Below are 19,025 nucleotides of genomic sequence, written 5' to 3'. Positions count from 1 at the left end.
GTTCGGGGCCTGACCGACCACAAACACCTTCGTCTTATGGCTGTTTAGCTTCAGCCAGTTTTCCGACATCCACAGACCCACCGCTGAAAGTCATCTTTTCAAGAGTTCAGGGGGACTTTCCATGGGAGCATTGAGTCGAAAGAAAATCTGAGTGTCATCTGCATATATAATAAATGTACGACAAAGCTAGAGATAAGCTTAGCCAGCGCCACCATGTAGAAATTGAAAAGCAGTGGGGAGAGGCAGAGCCCTGCGGCACTCCACAGTCGAACATCATAGTGGGGGGACTATAAGGGGCAGAGAGACCACCTGGGTTCAATCAGCCAGAAAAGATGAAAACCACTTCAGAGTAACCCCCAAAATACCAGCATCAATGAGACACTGCAACAATCGATGATGGTCAATAGTGTCAAAGGCCATGAGAGATCGAGTAAAATAAGAATACTCGTCTCCCCACAGTCCAGTAACATTGCAATGTCATCGTGAAGTGCGATCATTACTGATTTTGTGCCCATCTTTGGTCGGAAACCAGCCTAGAGGGAGTGGAGAATATTATTGGTCTCAAGGTAGGCTGAGAGCTGAGGGGTGACAGTGGTCTCCATCAACTTTGCCATGGTCAGAAGGAGAGAGATTGGACGGTAGTTTCCAACCACTTGTACCATATGTACAAGGCAGCATTTTAAGAATACCATGCAAAGAGATTACACAATAGATGTGGCCCACACAATGAGAATGCCCAACATTTGGCTCGCCAGGTGTTTTGGACTACAACTCCCATCAGCCACAGTCAGCATAGTCAATACTGAGGTATCATAGTTTGTTTTTGGGTGGATCGCAGACTATCATCAGATGATTCCTCAAGATTTTCTGTGGCTTGTTGACAATGATAATCATCACTGGGACCATGGAATGCTATGAGTGGATCATAAACGTTACCAGTGGATCTCACAATGGTTTCAGTGGATGGCAGAATGTCATCAATGGATCCTGGAATGTTTTCGGTGGACCATGCTGTGTTTTATTTGGACATCGAATGCAAACCTATCAGGGGACAGCAGTATCCGGACGGCGATATGTTCATATTAATGTTAAAAGGTATTTATACAACAGGCTGTCATCACCGGAGTGATCCTCTGGTGCTGTGGTGGCACTGAAAGGCAAGAGGGCCGGGCAAGTTAGTGGGGTAGAGGGGTAAAAAGAGCAAGAGAGCTGTGATGTGCTGTTGGCAGCTTCAGTTCGGTTTACAACATCTGCTGAGTATTTTCCAGTTGGTAGTCTTCATGTGCTGTTGTGTAAGGCTATGTATGGTTTGTTTTGTTGTTGCGGTGTGGTGAAGTGCGTGCGGTGTGTTGTGTTTTAGCGGTATGGTTGTGTCTAGTTCTGAGTTTGAGAGATGAATGCAGGGGAATGAGTTTTTGTTAGTAGGTTAGGTTGCGGATACTATCTAGATGTGATGCAAGTTAATATTCATAATTCTGTGTAGGAGTGACACAAGTTAATAGTTGCAGTTCTTTCTAGGAGTGACAGAAGTTAATAGTCCCATTCCTGTCTAGATGTGATGCAAACTAATATTCCCATTCCCAACTAGATGTGGCGCAAGCTAATATTTCCATCCCTGTATGGATGTGATGCATGCTCATATTCACATTCCTGTCAAGCTGTGACGCAAGCTAATGTTCACTTTCCTGTCTAGATGTGACGGAAGCTAATGTTCACTTTCCTGTCTAGATGTGATGCAAGCTTATATTCACAATTCTGTCTAGGGGTGACAGAGGCCGACATTCACAGTAGAAGCAGCAGCACTCAAACTGATGGTTAACAAACGATCAGGCTAGACGGGAGGTATGGCTAATTAAACACATGAAAGCCAAAAAGCAAGATATGGCTAACTAGCTGCAATTAGGCTAAGTGTGGATAGAGGGAGGGTGGCCCAATATTGGCCGTATCGTGATTATAGTAGTACTGAAGCTGGTGGTTTTATGGGGTTTTAAGGTAAACAGGCTAACTACAAGGTATGTACAACAGGCTACAGGCACTTAGACAATATTGTGATAAGATGATAAGATGGGTCGCACAGTCTAGTGGGTAGGAGTAATTGCTGTTTCCCCCTGTCCAAGTCTCACCAACCTTGTCAGTCGCTGCTGGTTGACGGCTGCAGGCTCCAACTTCTCCAACACAGGATGGAGCTGTTTCTGCAGGAGCCGTTCTATGCTTCGGGTCCGTCGCTGCTGGGGCTGCAGGACAGAGGGCTGCTCTGCATGGGTGGCTTAAGGGGCCAGTTGGGCCAATCAGGGGATGGGGCATGCTGGGAGGCAGGGAGGGGAGACCAGGAAAACAACTTGGAGGATCGGGTAGGGAGCTAAGGTACATGCACTCCGAAAACAGGAGCGCAGGCCAAAATGGCCGCGAGTACTCACCAGAGGCTGATGACTACTCGAGGCGGCACCAGAATGTTAAAGGAAAGGCCCAAAAGAGCGCATGAAGTGTAGATTTAAAGTTAATTAGAGAAATAAAAGCAACTGAAAATTGGACTAGGCAAGGGGGAGACCACGAGATAGAAAATCACTCACCTTCGACATTCAAGCTAAAGTGAGGCGCATGAAGTGTTGCCGGATGGGAAGTACTCACAGTAGCGAGGTCAGACACCAATGGGGGTGGGGTGGGGGCTAGGCATGAGAAGTAGAGCATAGGAACCCAGAATGGATGGAAAGGCCCAAAAGAGTGTATGAAGCACTGATTTAAAATGAATTAGAGCAGCAAAGCATCCGGACATTGGATTTGGCAAGGGGGAGACCACGAGGTGGAAAACCACTCACCTGTGACCTCCAAGCTAAATTGAGGCGCAGGGAGTGTTGCCGGTAGCACTCGCAGTAACCAGGTCGGACACCAATGAGGAGGGGGGGTGCCAGGCGCAGGAAGCAGAGAATAGGAACCCAGAATGGACGGCAGAGGATTTGCTAGGGGGGCCTGAGGGGGCTATAACCCTGGGTCTTTTGGTTGTAGCCCTAGATAAAAGCTACAACCAAAAGACTAGCGAGCCCCGAGTCCCGACAGTCCCAACATTAGCGTAGCCACGGGTCTTTTCCAGACCTAACAGCACCCCTGATAGACGGAAGGGAGGATAGCTCAGGGGCAACGTGCTCGCCTTGGAAGCAAGACGACACGGAGCACCACAGGTTTAATCCCCAGGCCCGCGTTTAGAAACCTCTGGGTATTAAGCACGTTATAAATAACCTATCATATATCATATCAAAGGGCCAAAAGAGCGCATGAAGCGTGGAGTTAAAGTTAATTAGAGCAGCAAAAGCAGTCGGACATTGGAATAGGCGAGGGGGAGACCATGAGATGGAAAGACACGTAGTCATAAGCAAAGGAGTCTTCAAAGTGGCAGAAATCCTCATTTTTCCAGCGCCAGAGTGAAATAATGGATTAACCGACTCCTTTGTTTCTAAATTAAAGTGGTGGTTAAAGGAAAGTTGTCATCTGAAGAATGTCCACCCAGGAGTGATAAAGGCACCAAGGCTCATGTGAAAACGGCACTCTTTAGTTCTTTAATGTCGCCACGGGGCCAAGCCGGCTACTTTTGGGTCCTCTGCTTTTCGCATAAGTGTGTGCTACGCGCGTGTAGATTGCGGATTCCCGCACGTTGGATGTATACAAGTGTTGGAATAATTCAATAAATACGGTCAGGTGGAAACACAATCACTTTCCGGCTCATTTGCACATAGTTAGCCGGTGTGCATTAGCAACATAAACATGATAGAATGATGACCAAACGCTATGTGCCACATGTCCTTTGCATTCTTAGTAAACTGGCTGTACGCCCCTTTTAGCGCCTCACAACCACCAGAGAGCATTTAGCAGCCCTGGCTGTCTATACAACGGTCGGTTTCTTGCCTGTCTGTGCAGTGATCAGCTGTGCGCTGGTCACTGTGCAGTGATCAGCTGTGCGCTGGTCACTGCACAGCTGTGTTACCTTCTGTCTGGCTGCTTTCATTCTGCGGGACACGAGAGTTACAAAAAACAGCTGCAGAAGTAAAGAGAGCGAGCGATAATAACATGCCTTCAGCCACCGCACCCCCCCACTCCCCCCTCGCACCCCGCCCACCTCCATCCTTTTGTGATCCGGTTCCAGAACTGTAAATTCGGATGACCAAAACCGCTCCCCTCCTCTGTACCACCTCCGCCCCCACAGGCACCCCTCCCGGGATCATATATCATAGTTCCCCATTTAACAAACCCGTCCGAGCGAGTGCCCGCAGAGTGGTAAGGTGAATCGTCATTCTCGGGTCTTCCGCCTAATCGCCGTGGGATCGCTGACAGTCCACTGCCGTGGGTGCCTGGGTAGGAATCGGGGGCACTGGGATCCCTTGGATCAGGAAGCATGGCGTCTATCGGAGGGCTCCTTCTCCTCTTCCTCGCGACAACGTTGGCCAACTCTCAAGGTAAAAGGCACGCAATCGCGAGCCTTTCATTCCATCATCCCGGTGTTTTAATGGTGTATGGACGACCCCCAAACATGCTTGCACCCCCTCCTCCCCCAGGGCACCTGCTACACATAGCACGTTACATGACGATTCTAATTCCATTTCCGTTTGGGAAATTAAGGGAACTGTAGGTCATTGTTGTAAGTAATGTGCTCGGGATCACACAGTGTGGGCCACTGATGTAGCCGAGATTATAATTCAGGACTCCTCCTTCCTCGACCAAAAATCCTCTGTGCATTTCAACAACGCAGCACAGAGCACTAGACAACGTCCCCCCTACTTTGCCCAACGAATGGCATTGAGACTAGGGGTGACATTTCAAATGTATGGGGGGCTCCTGTGTGTTATATGTGTGTTTGTGCCTTTCAGGAGATGACTGAGAATGCTGGAGTACGTTCATGGAACACATGCCTAACAAAAAGACGAACGCCTTCACTTTTTTTGGGGGAAAGGGTAGTGTATGAATATAAATTACATTTTCTCAAAGCTACTCTTTCTGATAAAGTTGTGGAATTTCGCAGCGGTGTAACTTTGACCAAGCCAGCGGGTCCGCGTAATCGCAAGCGAAAACCATACATGGCTGCGTCCTCCTACGGGTCAGTGAACTGTTGTTTGCACACACATTTCTGTAGCAGGCACGTAAACTCACCGAGCTAGCCCACCATAGAACACAAACTTCTAGAGAATATGTGTAAAAATAAATGCATTGTTTTTACCTGTGTTAAAAAAGGTGAAACTGGAGACCTGTAAAGCACACGGAAAATGTCGTGTTCGCTAGCGCCTACCCTCTTTTGTTCACTCGGCTCATTGAAGTGGAATTGCCACAACATAAGCACTTTATGGGACAATGTCATATTTTAATGTTAATGTATCATTAACGGTGCTTTCTCCTGTTTGGCCTCGCTCTTCGCACCCTCCTTCATCTTACATTGCAGTGCTTTGAAAAGGCCTCAGGCACAAGAGGCGCTATACATGGCATAACATGTTCACGTCTTCCTTATGTCTCGTCCCCGGCCTGCCTCTTTTTTGTTTTTCCCTCCCCTATGTTGTAAACTCATTTTCGATTCGGTTCCTTCGTAGCGCATTGAAGCAACCTAGTGCTGGCATAAGTACGATACAACCAACTAATACGTCATGCATCATTTTCTCTGCAGTCCTCCAGCCCCCCCATCCTCTCTTGTGTCCCCTTCTTCCCTTCACCGTAGGCACTTGCAGGTAGGTCCAAGTGGCAGCAGCAAGGGGCAACAGCCCTTACATAACATGCATTTTCCTTCCCCCACTCTTTAACACCCGTCCCGTTTTCGTGATACTTTCTCTTTTTGGATATGTATTAGGCATTTGGCAGAAGGCACGGCTATCATATGTCCAGGCAATCAAACCGTCTTCCACCTGTTGCCATCTTATGACCAGGCTGTAACATCATTGCACTGACTGGCAAATGCCTATCCCATGCCTACTCAAGAGTTAAAAGTGTTGGCTTTGCCAATGCTTGTTTCAGCAATGCCTTTTCCCACCTTGCATGAATGCCCGGCAACTTCTTGACTTTTCTAAGGTACCATTGGGGAAAGTTATCTACATGTAGAGTGTTTGGACAAGAGGGAAGCGTCGCCTAAAGGAGTGGAGCCAACAACATTTTAGGGGTGCTGGAGGACAGTTTTAAAAAGCGGGTCACAAGTGGGGCCATGAGTGATCACCCAGTATCCAAGTGCCTGCATGGCCGCTATCAATTGGGTCTTTGCTTTGTGCACCCTGGACTTGGTAACCCTCATACATAAACTGTCTCCCTGCTCCCAACGGTGGTGTTGATCATTTTATTTTATTTTATTTATTGAACATTTGTAAGGCACCAGAAAGTGTTTCCAGGCGCCACAAGGCAAAAGGGATACACATCAATAAACGGTCCTACTAGGCCTTGTGACATTCGGATCGTGCAAGTGCAGCAAACAGGAAGTGAATGGGGAGGGGGAAGGTGAGGGTTTGGGTGTTGGGGGGGGGGTTAGGCTGAGGGGGAAGGTATGGGGAGGGGGACAACAGGGGGGAGGGAGCCCCAGGTGCTGGGTAAGTTCTGGGAGTAAGTGCAGGGGGGACCCTGCAGGGCAAGTGTGCAGGGGAACGGGACACAGGTAACTAGTCCGAGGAGGGAGGAAGACCAGACTCAGTTGTCCAGTCAGGGTGAAGGGGTGCCAGAGGGCAAGTCCTGGAAGGGTGTACTGAGGCAGACTGAGCGAGGGAGGGCCTCGCCCCTGTATGACTCACAAGAGACCAGGCATCCAGTCGCAGCACCAGGGGGGCATTAGCAAGGAAGGGAGAAAGGGAAAGAGGAGGAAAAATCTTAGAGGGGAGCAGAGGCCATTCCAGGGGGAGGCTCCTGCCTAAGAAAAATATCTACTCCCCACTCTCTGCTTGGATAAACGTCTGACCTGCAACGAGTTAGAGCTAGAGGACCGAAGGACTCTAGCAGGGATGTATTTAGGGAGAGAAAGTTGGATGTAGCGTGGTCCCAGGTACCAAAGCCATATGGATGATGTAAAGGATCTTAAATTTGGTCCGTGCAGCCACCGGGAGCCAGTAGAGTGATTTTAGAGCTGGAGCGATGCGGTCCCTGGGCTTGAGGCCAAGGATAAGTCTTGCAGCCCTATTCTGGATTAGATGAAGAGGGTGAAGGGAGGAGAGAGACAGATTGAGGAAGATGATGTTGCAGTAGACCATCCTGGAGAGAACCAGAGCTTTGGAGAGGGGAGGCAAGGAAAGGGAGAATACCTCTTAGGAGCTGAAGCTGAAAGTGAGCCTTCTTGGCAAGGTCAGCGATATGTGGTGAGAATGAGAGAGAGGATTCAAAGATGACACCCAGATATTTTGCCTCACAAGCGGGTGAGGGGAGTGGGCCCAAGGAGGGTGGGCAAAGAGCTGGGGGATAAGTTACTTGTGCTGGGCATCAAACAGGGCATCTTCTCAAGGTGGTGTCTGGTGACCACAGGTCCCAGCATAGCAAGCAAACCTACATCTGCATATCACCAGGAACTGGTTTAATGACCTGCAGTAGGTCCGTTAATCCATTAAGGATATCAACCGCCTCTTCCCTCCTCTGAGACCAGGAGGCTACATCTATATTAGGCCTTCCTTGGGTCCATTAGAGCCATCTTTCATCCTAATTCTGTTTCACAAAAGGGCACTGATCATCGTGAGGTGGGAGCCATCTAAAAGCTGAGCAGGGCAGTTAAGTCTTTGGTGTCATCATGGGGGTATATGGACATGAGTAGGGTGCACTTCTGGGCTCTGCCATTGTATGTTTGTTGCTGCTACCTGTTAATGATTGTTGAAACTTACTCTCGTGTCTTGCAGGCTCTTGTTGTAGAGCTGCTTTCCCCTCACTGAAGAGTGCTGCTTTCTGCCAGTATCTTCCTTAATTTGGGAGGCCATCCACCCATGCAACATCATTTGACCAGCATTACTGCATTGGACAGAACCTGTGATAGGTTCCCTTCACTTACGCACCCAGGGCACGCCTCCTTGCTTTCACTGGCCCATTACATTCTCTGTGTCATAAAGGGGTGTGTTAGCTACGAGGTTGCTCTGCCCTCAGGAATGAGGAATGGCTTTGAGGTGATCTACTGTGTGTCATTTCTGGGCCATCCCTGCAGACAAGCGAATGCCTTTGTTGCATCACGTGATGATGCCTTTGAGTGGACCAACACAACTCTATTAGCTAAAGGAATTAGCAAAAAGGTGCAGTTACGATGAACTCAAGGTTGAAGGTTGGTGACATGGAGGTAAAAAAAAAGTGAAACCGCAGTGATAGAAATGGAACAATGACTCAAAGATTCCATCGGAGGGCCATCGGGGTAGTGATGGGGTGGGGCCAGGGGAGCGACATAGCAGGTAAGTGACAGGTTTGTCAAAAACACAGGACTGCTAAATGCACCTATTAGCAGATATTGCCATCACACCATTGCCAGGTCAGGCACCACATGATATGACATGATATGGCATTTATAACGCACCTGTACACAAGTGGTTCTAGGCGCAAGGTTCTTATGGTCAGGTTCTTATGTCATTGTACAAGTTTTGTTAAAGTGACGCAGGAACTCTTATAGGCTGCAGTGCCCCTCAAATATTTAAGATGCAAGTGCCCTGGGGGGCGTGGCTTGGACGCCATGTGAAAGGACGTGCCTGAACGGGAGCTCCCGCTGATCCGAACATTATCCGGCTGAATCCGCGCAACGGCCGCTACGATGTGGCATAGACGGTGATGACTGTAAATGCGAAGCTCGGCTGCACATGTGGATGCATTCTCATACGGGATTGTGCAGCGCTTGTGTACTCAGGAGCCGCGTGAAGTTTTTGGGCCGGAGCTTCGCCGGCAGACAAAATGGCTGCCGTCGCTTGATGTTGGGACAAAGGATCGGGGACCGGATTCAGGAGGCGATTCCCTCAGTTCACGTTCAGCGCGATCCAGCGAAAGCAAGCTTGACGGGAGGTAGCCGAAACTGTGTGGCGACGGGGGGACTTAGTGCCCCCAGGCCTGGGGCCTAAGCGAGATCGAAGGGACGCTCCTGATCGAAGATATGACGAGCAAGCTCCTGAGGGCGAAGAATAAACAGCCCACGCTCGACGAATTTGCCAAGACATCGCCTGGCACCGAGGGGACCAGGAGCAAAGAAAAGGCCCAGCCCAAGGAGATGGCCGCAGGAGGAACGAACCAGGAGGTCCTGGCAGCGATCGCAGATCTTAAGGCGACATGGGAGACCAAACTCCAACTTGCGGTGGCCGAACTGAAAACTGCGATGGAACTTCAGGTCGGGGCGGTACAGGAAGACGTGAACCTCCTGAGGCAAGATGTGCGAACCCTGGCCGAGCGCACAGAGACCCTGGAGAAGGAGATGGGCCCGACTGTGGCGGAATGCACCGCGCACAAACGAGAGATCCATGCCCTGGTGCAGAGGGTAGGCAACCTGGAAAGCAGGGCTGAAGAGGCAGAAGGTCGGGCCCGCAGAAACAACATCCGGATTGTGGGCCTACCGGAGGGAGCTGAGGGCCAGAATCCCACAGATTTTATTGAGACTTTGCTGCTGCAGGAGATCACCGGAGGTGCCCTAACGCAGGGATTTGCAGTGGAGAGGGCACACAGGGCCCTGATCAGAAGGCCACCGCCGGGTAATCTGCCCAGGCCCGTGATCGCCAAGATCCTCAACTACAAAGACCGGGAGAAGATTCTGGAACATTTTCGTAAAGGGGGCACCATACGGCGAGGGGAGGCAACCATCTCTGCTTACCCCGACTACACTCTACAAGTGCAGCGCAGTCGGATGAACTTTGGGGCGGTCAAAAGGCGCCTGCGGACGGCCGGTTTCAAGTATATGTTACTCTACCCAGCCAAACTTAAGGTCTTCTTCAAGGCTAAGACGCTGTTTTTCGACACCCCTGAGGAGGCCATGGAATGGCTCGATGCGCAGAACTGCCCTCAGGAGCCTGATGAGCAGATGGCGGACGGAGCAGGGAGAGTTAAGTGAAACAGTGGGCCTGGCGGACTTTGAACATTTGGACTGGAATATAGTCTTTGCCACTTTGTGATGGGGATGCATTTTTTAACTGTTGCGAACATGGTCCGCGAGCGCGGATATACATGTGTAGGGGGCATCCGAGGGCCGTTTTATTCGTACCCCAGTGTGTGGTTAGGTTAGTCACTGTGTGGGGTGTGACACCCTGTCGGGTTCTCTGCGGGGGCTCCGTAGAGAACCGAACACGGGGATGCCTGAGATCCAGGGATGGAGCTGGGCGGTTGGTTGGGTTAGGGGGGTGGGGGGTGTTAGTTGTTATGTGAGCCTGGGGAAGAAACTGAGAAGGGATGTAGTCGGGACTGGGGGGAGGCGATCAGACCAGAGGGGGAAGTGGGAGCTACGGATAAATCATGGGAGACCTTAAGGTATTGACATGGAATGTTAGAGGGTTGAATAGCTACCTGAAGCGTAATAAGGTCATGTTGTATTTGAAGAGGCAGAGGATAGACGTGGCCTTGTTACAGGAGACGCATTTGACACGGGATAAACTTGAAATGGTGCGGAGAAAATGGAGGGGGACAGTGGTTGGATCCACATTCTCTGCGTATGCCAGGGGTGTGCTGGTTTGGGTTGCACCACATGTCCCGTTCAAGCTCTTGGGGGAGGTTGTGGAGTCGGACGGGCGGCTGGCTATGGTTCGGGGGATTGTGGAAGGTAGAGTTGTCTGTATTATAAACACTTATGCGCCCAACCAGGACACAGCGACTTACTTCAAGACACTGTGCGCGAGACTCGGTGAAGGGATGGGGAGCACAGTAATCTGGGGTGGAGACTTTAATTGTGTGCTTAACCCCAGGGAGGACAGGTCGGATGACAAAATGGTTAGGCCCAGCCCAGCGGCCAAGGTGTTGCAGTCGCTGCTAGTGGATCTAGGCCTGGTAGACGTGTGGAGAGCGAGACACCCGGGTGGGAGGCAGTATTCGCACTATTCGGCTCCGCACCAACTGCACACGAGGCTCGACTACTTTTTTGCCACTCCAGACATTCTTACCGAGTGTGAACAGATTGACTACAGGGCGAGGGTCCTCTCGGACCACTCGCCCCTAATCATGCATTGGCGGCTGCGCCCCCCACGTGCACGGATTCCAACATGGCGCCTTCGGGCGGAAGCGCTACGGGATCCGGTATTCAAGGAGGACATGAGGGAGGAGATAGTCGCGTACTTTGAGTCGAACACAGGGAGTGTCAAATCGGCTGGTACTTTGTGGGAGGCTTTTAAGGTGGTGATGAGGGGAGTTGCTATCGCGAAGTCTAAGGGATTAATGGGCGGAATCCTGACCGACCTGCGAGAGGCCGAGATCGAGCTGGAAAAAGAATTGGAGAAGGGTGGGACCGATGTGGAAGTAGTTACTGAGCTGCAGCAGCGGTGCACTGGGCATTGGGACAGACTTTGTAACCTGAATTATACGAAGTACATTGAGAGGTTGCATGCGGGTGGGGACAAGACAGGCAGGCTCCTCGCTTGGCTATATAAGAGCGAAACCCCTAGGGCTCCGATCCGATCGGTCATCACTGAAGGGGGTGCGGAGATCGATACGCAAGAAGGGGTAAATGGGGCATTTGCAGAATACTACCAAACACTGTATGAAGATCGGGAAGGGGGGAGCCGAGAGGAGATAGAGGAAGTACTCGGGGATATAGGCCTGCCCAGAATCAGCGATGAAGAGCGAGAGGAGATGGATGCTCCGATCACTCTGGAAGAGCTCAGAGAAATAGTGCGACAGCTGCCCACTTGCAAGGCCCCGGGGGCGGACGGGTTCCCCAGCGAGTTTTATAAGGCGTATGGGGAGGAGGTACTCCCACCCATGCTGGACATGTTTAATGAGGCGTTCGAGCTGGGACAGCTACCAGAATCACTCAGGGAAGCGGTCATAGTGCCACTCCCCAAGCACAATACACCGGGACACGGTTGCGGCTCCTATCGACCCTTGTCAATGCTGAACCAGGACAGCAAGATCCTAACAGCTGTCTTGGCGGCTAGAATGAGGAGAGTGATAGGCAAGCTGATTCACCCTGACCAGACGGGCTATGTCCCGGACAGGAACATTACCCACAACCATAGACGCCTACACAGAGTGGTCGAATGGGGATGTAGCAAAGACGGCGAAATGGCGATAGTGGCGCTGGATGCGGTCAAGGCGTTCGACTCTGTTCGTTGGCCGTGGCTGTTGGCGGCACTGGATCACTTCGGAATGGGGCCAGGGTACAGGAGGTGGGCCGAATTAATATATAGTGCGCCTCTAGCCAGAGTTCGTACGGGGGCAGTAGTGTCGGATAGGTGGCAGTTAGGTAGAGGCACCAGGCAGGGATGTCCTTGGTCCCCAATGTTGTACATCCTGGCCCTTGAGCCCTTGGCAATTTACCTCCGGCAACAGTATGACCCGGTGGGCATAGAGGTGGGGGGGGAGAGCCATCTGATATCCCTGTATGCCGACGATATGCTGTTGTACCTCCAATACCCTGAAGAGAACCTGCAATATGTCTTGGAGGTGATGGAGAGGTTTGCTTGGCTTTCTGGTATAGCGGTCAACCCTCGGAAATCCACCCTGTTCCCGCTGGGCGGCTATGTGGGGATACCGGCTGAGAGGTTGCCAGTATTGCCAATCCCATGGGCGACAAGCACCTTTCGGTACCTAGGCATAGACGTATATCACACGACCGGGGAGGAACACAGGCACAATACAGAATTGGCAGTGGGGAGGATCGAGAAATGCATGAGGTTTTGGGAGAAACTACCCTTAGCGATGATGGGCCGGGGTGCTATGCTTAAGATGGTCGTGCTACCTAGGCTGCTGCATTATTTCAATAACATTCCACACATGATACCCAAGGGGTTTTTTTTAGACTACATGGGGCATGTAGAGATTTCTTATGGCAGGGCACGCGTAACAGGGTCGCATTGTGGAAATTGCAGAAGGCTTATGAGAAAGGCGGCGTGAGGCTGCCGAACTTTGAGGCCTACTACGTGGCAGCGCAGCTGCAGTACGTGGCCAAGTGGCTTTCGGACGACGAAACCCCGGAACATAGACTGTTGGGAAAGGACTGCTCCCCCTTCTACCTGCGAGAGATTATTTGGGTATCCAGCACATGGATGAGGGGGCGTCCTAAGATGCTAGCGTTGGGCAGGAACATGTGGCGAAGAGCCTGCCGGATGATGGGGGATCCCCTGCCGTGCATGCCGCAGCTGCCGCTGGTGGCCTTGGCAGGGGAAGACGGACAGTTTAGGGCCATCCTGCGAACATACTGGGAGGCAGTGGGGCTGGTCACTTTGGGGGACATTTGGCAGGATGGGGCCTTGGCGGAGTTCGCAGATCTGGAGGCGGAGGCGGGGCTGCATGCGGGGCAATACATGACGTTCCATAGAGTGGTCAGGGAGGTCCGGAGCACTTGGCCCGAGACCGTATTGGCTGACGAGCCGGATGCGACGCTGGAGATTATGTATGACGCATCCGAGGGCGGGCACGAGGTCTCCAGGCTGTACGAGATGCTGATGGCAAAGGTTGGGAAAGATTTGGGGTACCTGAGGTTGGAATGGGAAACAGAGATGGGGGCCCCGATGGCGGATGGGCAGTGGGAGCGCGCCCTGGGGTACCACAAAAAAGTATCGAGGAATGCCAGGTTTAAACAGATACAACTATATATCACGCATAGGGCATACATGACCCCCCTGAGAATTTCCAGATTTCGAGACGCTGGGCGCCAGGCGTGTCCCAAGTGTAACACAGAGAACGCTGATATGATTCACATGTTCTGGGCCTGCCCAGTGATTGCAACCTACTGGAGTGAAGTGGCGCAGAAGCTGGCAGGGAGGGGCATTGTACTTAAGATAGATTCGGCCTGGGCCTGTTTGCTTGGGGGGTACCCCAGGGCGCGCAAGTTTCGGCACGTGGAGAAGCTTAAAGATTTGGCTTACACACTTGCCAAACGCAGAATAGCCATGGGATGGAAGAATTGCCAGAGGCCACGGGTGGAGGTATGGTGGCGTGACCTCCAGAAATGGGCTGCTGCCGAGACGACAGCATGGTGGGAGGCCAGCAGGGTGGGAGGGGAGGAAGAGGTGAGCTCCATCACGGCATGGAAGGTGCTATTGGCGGAACTGTTTAGTACGGGGTCGACCTCGGCTGGATCTGAGAGCGACGGAACCCCACCACACGGAACGGACAATGATGGTGGACACCCTACAGGCTCATAGGGGGGAGGGAAGGGGATTGTTAAGTTAATTCTGTTCTGTTTTTTCTTTCTTTTCTTTTTCATATCTGTTGTTTGGCCTTTGTTGTGGCTTGATGTGTTCTATTTATGTTATGTTGCACTGTGTGGTTATAAAATAAAATACATTTAAAAAAAATAAAAAAAAAAAAAAAAAAAGATGCAAGTGCCCTGCTCTTCTCCTGCCTCAAGGAACAACAACTCTGCAGCCAGCACACCGGGCTGTGTGCATACTTTGGCAACAGACCCCTTTGCATTTTGAAGGATACCCACATGATGGGATGTTTGGGATGCAGGACGAAGTCCAGCCAGTCTCCTCAGTCCTCTACCATGTCTATGGCAACAGTTGGCAATCCGTGGCTGCATCACCAAACAGCCAACATTATAGCATCCCAAAGCAGTGTGTTTGGTGTGTGCTGAAGTATTGCTAAAAAAAGAACCTTATGACAGGAGGGGGTCATCAGGCGATATGCACCAATCAAGGTGTTGAGCTGCAATCTTCGACCACGACTTCAACAAATACTGGAACTCTATGTTGAAGGCAGCTAGAAAAGAGAAAACACCTTGACTCCACCGACCCCATTTATCTTTGTTCAACCATGTTTTGTTCACGTTTGTTCACAAGTATATTCTCAGCGCACGGCTCTTCTTTGTATAAATCTGCAAAGAACTGCTCCACCTCTCTTCTCTTACCCCTTTCCTTCACCACAACGCGCTGTCCTTGGTCTTCGAACCCTGCTATAAAAAGAGTTGCTCTTTTGCTCTCAGTTGCCCTGACAATACTGTGCCTATCTTATTCCCTTGTTCGTGGAAAGTCTGTTTGCGTTTCAGTAGGGTGCAATCTACTGACCTATTAATCAGCTGCTGAGTTGCCATCTTGCGCGCACCACCTAACTGGCAATCTTTTCGGTCTCTTTCTCCTCATGAGTTCTTATTAGTTTGGTTATTACTTTTTCAGGTTTGTTATTTATTTGTTTGGTATGCGTCCTTCTTCTGTCCTCTCTCAGCATTTTAGCCATGTTAATTAAGAAACCACTGATATGACCTTTAAAGTTATCCCATCTTTCCCTCTTTGCAAACTCTGCTCTTGGCCCGTCTTTATGTATTTACCTATCTCAGCCTCAATGAAAGACTGCAGGTCCTTGTTTCGCAGGAGGTAATCCTCTAATCTCCAAACCCCTTTTCCCCGTCGTAGCCTACCCTCCATCCATTCCAAGGATGTTGGTGCATGAGCTGAAATGATCATATTTCCTATGTGTGCTGCGTGAATGCCAGTTGCTACCCCTTCGGTCGTCATTATATAATCAACCCTCAAGTAGATTTTGTGTACATTAGAATAGAAGGTTGAGTCCTTATCTTGTGGATGTTGTACTCTCCATGTATCATATAAACCCAACCTCTGGATCTTCCCTCTTACCTGTAGCGACATCGCCCCCGTTATGTGCCCTCTCACTCCCGTTGAGCAGTCTTGGCTCAGATCAATAACCAGGTTAAATTCCCCCCCCCCACCATCCATTCTCCCTACCCAAATTTCTCCAGCACATTCCAAAAATTTCCCAAAATGGCCCTGATTGGGTGCATATATCGATTCAATGGTATACCTTTGTCCTCCCATTTTCCCCTTAACCATCACATATCTGTCACCCAGGTCCACCTTTAACACAAGTGAACTGACCAATGTATAAGAATTGCCAACACTGCCCGTTTGCTCCCCACATTGGACTGGTAGTGCGTTGGATCTTCCCTACTTCCCAGGCACCTCACATCTCTTTGTAGAAGGTGCATCTACTGCAAGCACACAATATGTGCCCCCCGTTGCACATTTCCCTCAATACACTCATTGTCTTGGGCTGTTCAGACCCCTAACATTCCATGATGCTTACTTGAATGATGTCGCATTTCAATGAGAGACTCCTTGTTCCACAATTGCACCCCATAAGATACCCGACTTGCTCCCGACATACCATTATCTCTACACGGAACGGTTGTTTTTGTTTCATAGACCTGTCCCCTGAGTTCCAACCAATTATGTCCTTGGCTCTCTCGTCCAGGTTCAAGGCGTGTCTTCTTCCTACGGATCATCAACAGCAAATGATCCCACTCCTTTGAAACATGCAAAACCTTCCTTCCCCCGAAAAACTCTCAACAACAAGAACAAATAAAAGTCTCCTCTATTGTGTACCTCAGATCCACGTCTCCCCTAGCCTTCCCCTGGCAACATCAGTCCTTGGCCAGTCCAGCAAACATCAGGGCTTCTTACCGAACTTCGAGGCCCACCATTGGCAGTCGCTTGACGCTTTCCCTGGCACCCCTCATGTATGTCTCTCTTCTCCTTTCGCCCTTGTTTCCTGGGGATCCATCCCTAAGACCTTCAGACCATCTTTGACCTGCGAAAAAATCTTTTCCTTGTTGCCCAAATACAATTCGAGCTTTGTCAGGCACAGTCATTTGTATCTTATAGTTCTCTTAGTGAGCTCTTCCATTGGGGTCCTCATATATCACCTGTGTGCCAGGGTCACTTGTGATGGGCCATCAAACAGTTGTACCTCACTCCCTATGATTTGTATTTTCCAGGTACACCTGGTTACAGTCATAATCTTCGCCTTGTCCTTAAAGCTATGCATGACCCTCCCCACCCACAATAAGGGAAGAACCCTTGACTGGGTGGGGGACTATAATTGCTTGGCCTCCATCACCGCCATCTCACCACAGCCTTGGTCCGACCACCATCTCCTTACCTTCTCCCTTGAGGCCTCAACCCCGACTACAACTCATAATTCACTAGCCTCAGCCATCCCCACGAGAAATAATAAAAACATTAGAGGTGAAAAACTCATCCCCCTTATTCTCCTGACCTTGAACTCACTCTCAGAAATTTCCAACCCTCACTCACTTGTAGATGATTACAACAAAATCCTGAGATCACACCATGGACTCCATCGCCCTGCTAAAACCCAGAAAAAGAAAACCTAAAAACATCTGAATACATGGTTCTCCCCCTACCTGAAATCTCTCATACTTGACAAACGATAAAGTGAACAGGCATGGAGACAATCACCCTGTGATAACAATAAGATGAACCTCAATAAAATAACCACACTCTACAAAAAAGAAATCATAATCGCCAAACAAGAGTCTTACAACTTGAGAATATTGCAAGCTAACTCCAGCATAAAAGAATTGTTTACTTTCCTTAAAGAACTGGAAACACCCACTCCAGTCACTGACACATGCGTGAAAGACAAACAATGGTGCACCAGCATCCAAAATGCCCTCTCTAATAAAGTCGCAGGCCTACAAGTCAAAATCAATAACAAGAAAGAATCTCTCGCCTGCACAGCCCCTCCAACTAACACCACCCCTCCCCGCCAAAGAACCACACCTAACACTCCGCCAAAGTTTCCACATTAGAGGTTCAGAAAATCATTCTCAGCCTCAAACCTTCAAACTGTCAGAGTGACCCCTGCTCCTCACAAATCATCAAAGACACAGCCAGAAACCTCTCACCCTTCATCACCAAGCTCATCAACTCCTCCTTCTACTCAGGGACTATCTACAGCAATCTCAAAGAGTCATGGGTCCTCCCTCCACTCAAAAAACCCTCCTTACACTATTCAATACCTACAAACTACAGACCCATCACCATCGTCACCTTCCTGCTCAAAATTCTAGATAAGACAGCCTACTTGAAAATACAACAATACTTAGAAAAAAAACACCTCTTGGAAATCTGACAGTCGGGCTCTAGATTCCAACACGGGACAGAGACAGCACTCATTGACCTGAAGGCACAAATTGATACTTTCAGAGACAACTGGAAAACTGCTCTAGTACTTCTACTTGACCTTTCCGCAGCATTTGATTTAGTAGACCACAAAATTCTCTGCAACCACCTAGACTCGGCAGCCTACTTCTCACAAGAGGCTGGATTGAATCCTTCCTCAACAATAGGTCCATGCGCGTCTTTTCTACTTCAGCCTCCGCTGACCCTATCCCGGTCACCTGTGGGGTTCCCCAGGGGTCATGCGCCTCCCCCACTTTGTACTATGTGTTCACGAATCCCCAGTTCGATGATCTTGATGGTCTTGGTATCACCTACACCAACTATTCCGATGATACCCAGATCCTCACCCGTTAACGGGAGATTACGACAAGGATTTGGCCTTGCTGAACAAGGTGTACCTCATCATCCAGGCATGGATGGCTTCTCATAGTCTATGCCTGAATGATGACAAGAGTGAGCTCATTATCCTTGGTTCCACCCTTAACTTAAATAAACTGAATAACAAATACGCTAGCTTTAGCATAGATGGCAACCCTATTAACTTAGCCAAAGAAGTTAAAATGCTAGGGTTCTATCTAGACGCCACCCTATCCTTCCACAAACAGGTTAGCTCCAATGCCTCCTCTACAGCCTACACCTGTAAATTAATAGGAGCAGCTAAGCCCTTCCTTTCAACCCAGAGCTGCAGTACCCTAGCCAGAGCCTTAATCCTATCAAAACTGGACTATTGTAGCACCCTATATGTTGGAGCCAATAGATATGTCACTAAGCAAATCCAGATTTTGCAAAACAATGCTCTCAGAGCAGCTCTGAGCATCCCCAAAAAAGAACACATCTCCAATACTAGGAGAGCCCACAACTGGCTCACCACAACCGACAAAATCATGCTCAAGGTAGCTTCTCTGATGCACAAATGCCTCAATAATGCAGCCCCTCACTACCTTGTTGACAGATTCAAGAGATACACCCGCAACTGATCTACCAGAACTG

The 19,025-nt window shown here is 49.9% G+C and overlaps 1 protein-coding gene across 1 annotated transcript in view; it reads left to right on the top strand.

Annotated features, from left to right (window-relative positions):
* Nucleotides 1-4,179: 4,179 nt before the first annotated feature.
* CILP2 (cartilage intermediate layer protein 2) overlaps nucleotides 4,180-19,025 on the top strand; it is a 246,031-nt gene continuing 231,185 nt past the window's right edge. Inside the window, exon 1 of the mRNA XM_069649049.1 lies at nucleotides 4,180-4,445. Coding sequence (XP_069505150.1) covers nucleotides 4,385-4,445 — 61 coding nt within the window. The 5' untranslated portion in view covers nucleotides 4,180-4,384. The remainder of the gene's footprint in view (nucleotides 4,446-19,025) is intronic.

The sequence above is a fragment of the Ambystoma mexicanum genome, chromosome 1p, assembly GCF_040938575.1.
Source record: "Ambystoma mexicanum isolate Mex_15411 chromosome 1p, UKY_AmexF1_1, whole genome shotgun sequence".
Lineage (NCBI taxonomy): Eukaryota > Metazoa > Chordata > Amphibia > Caudata > Ambystomatidae > Ambystoma > Ambystoma mexicanum.
The sequence above is the reverse complement of the archived record's forward strand: the minus strand, read 5'-3'. Positions and strand labels throughout refer to the sequence as shown.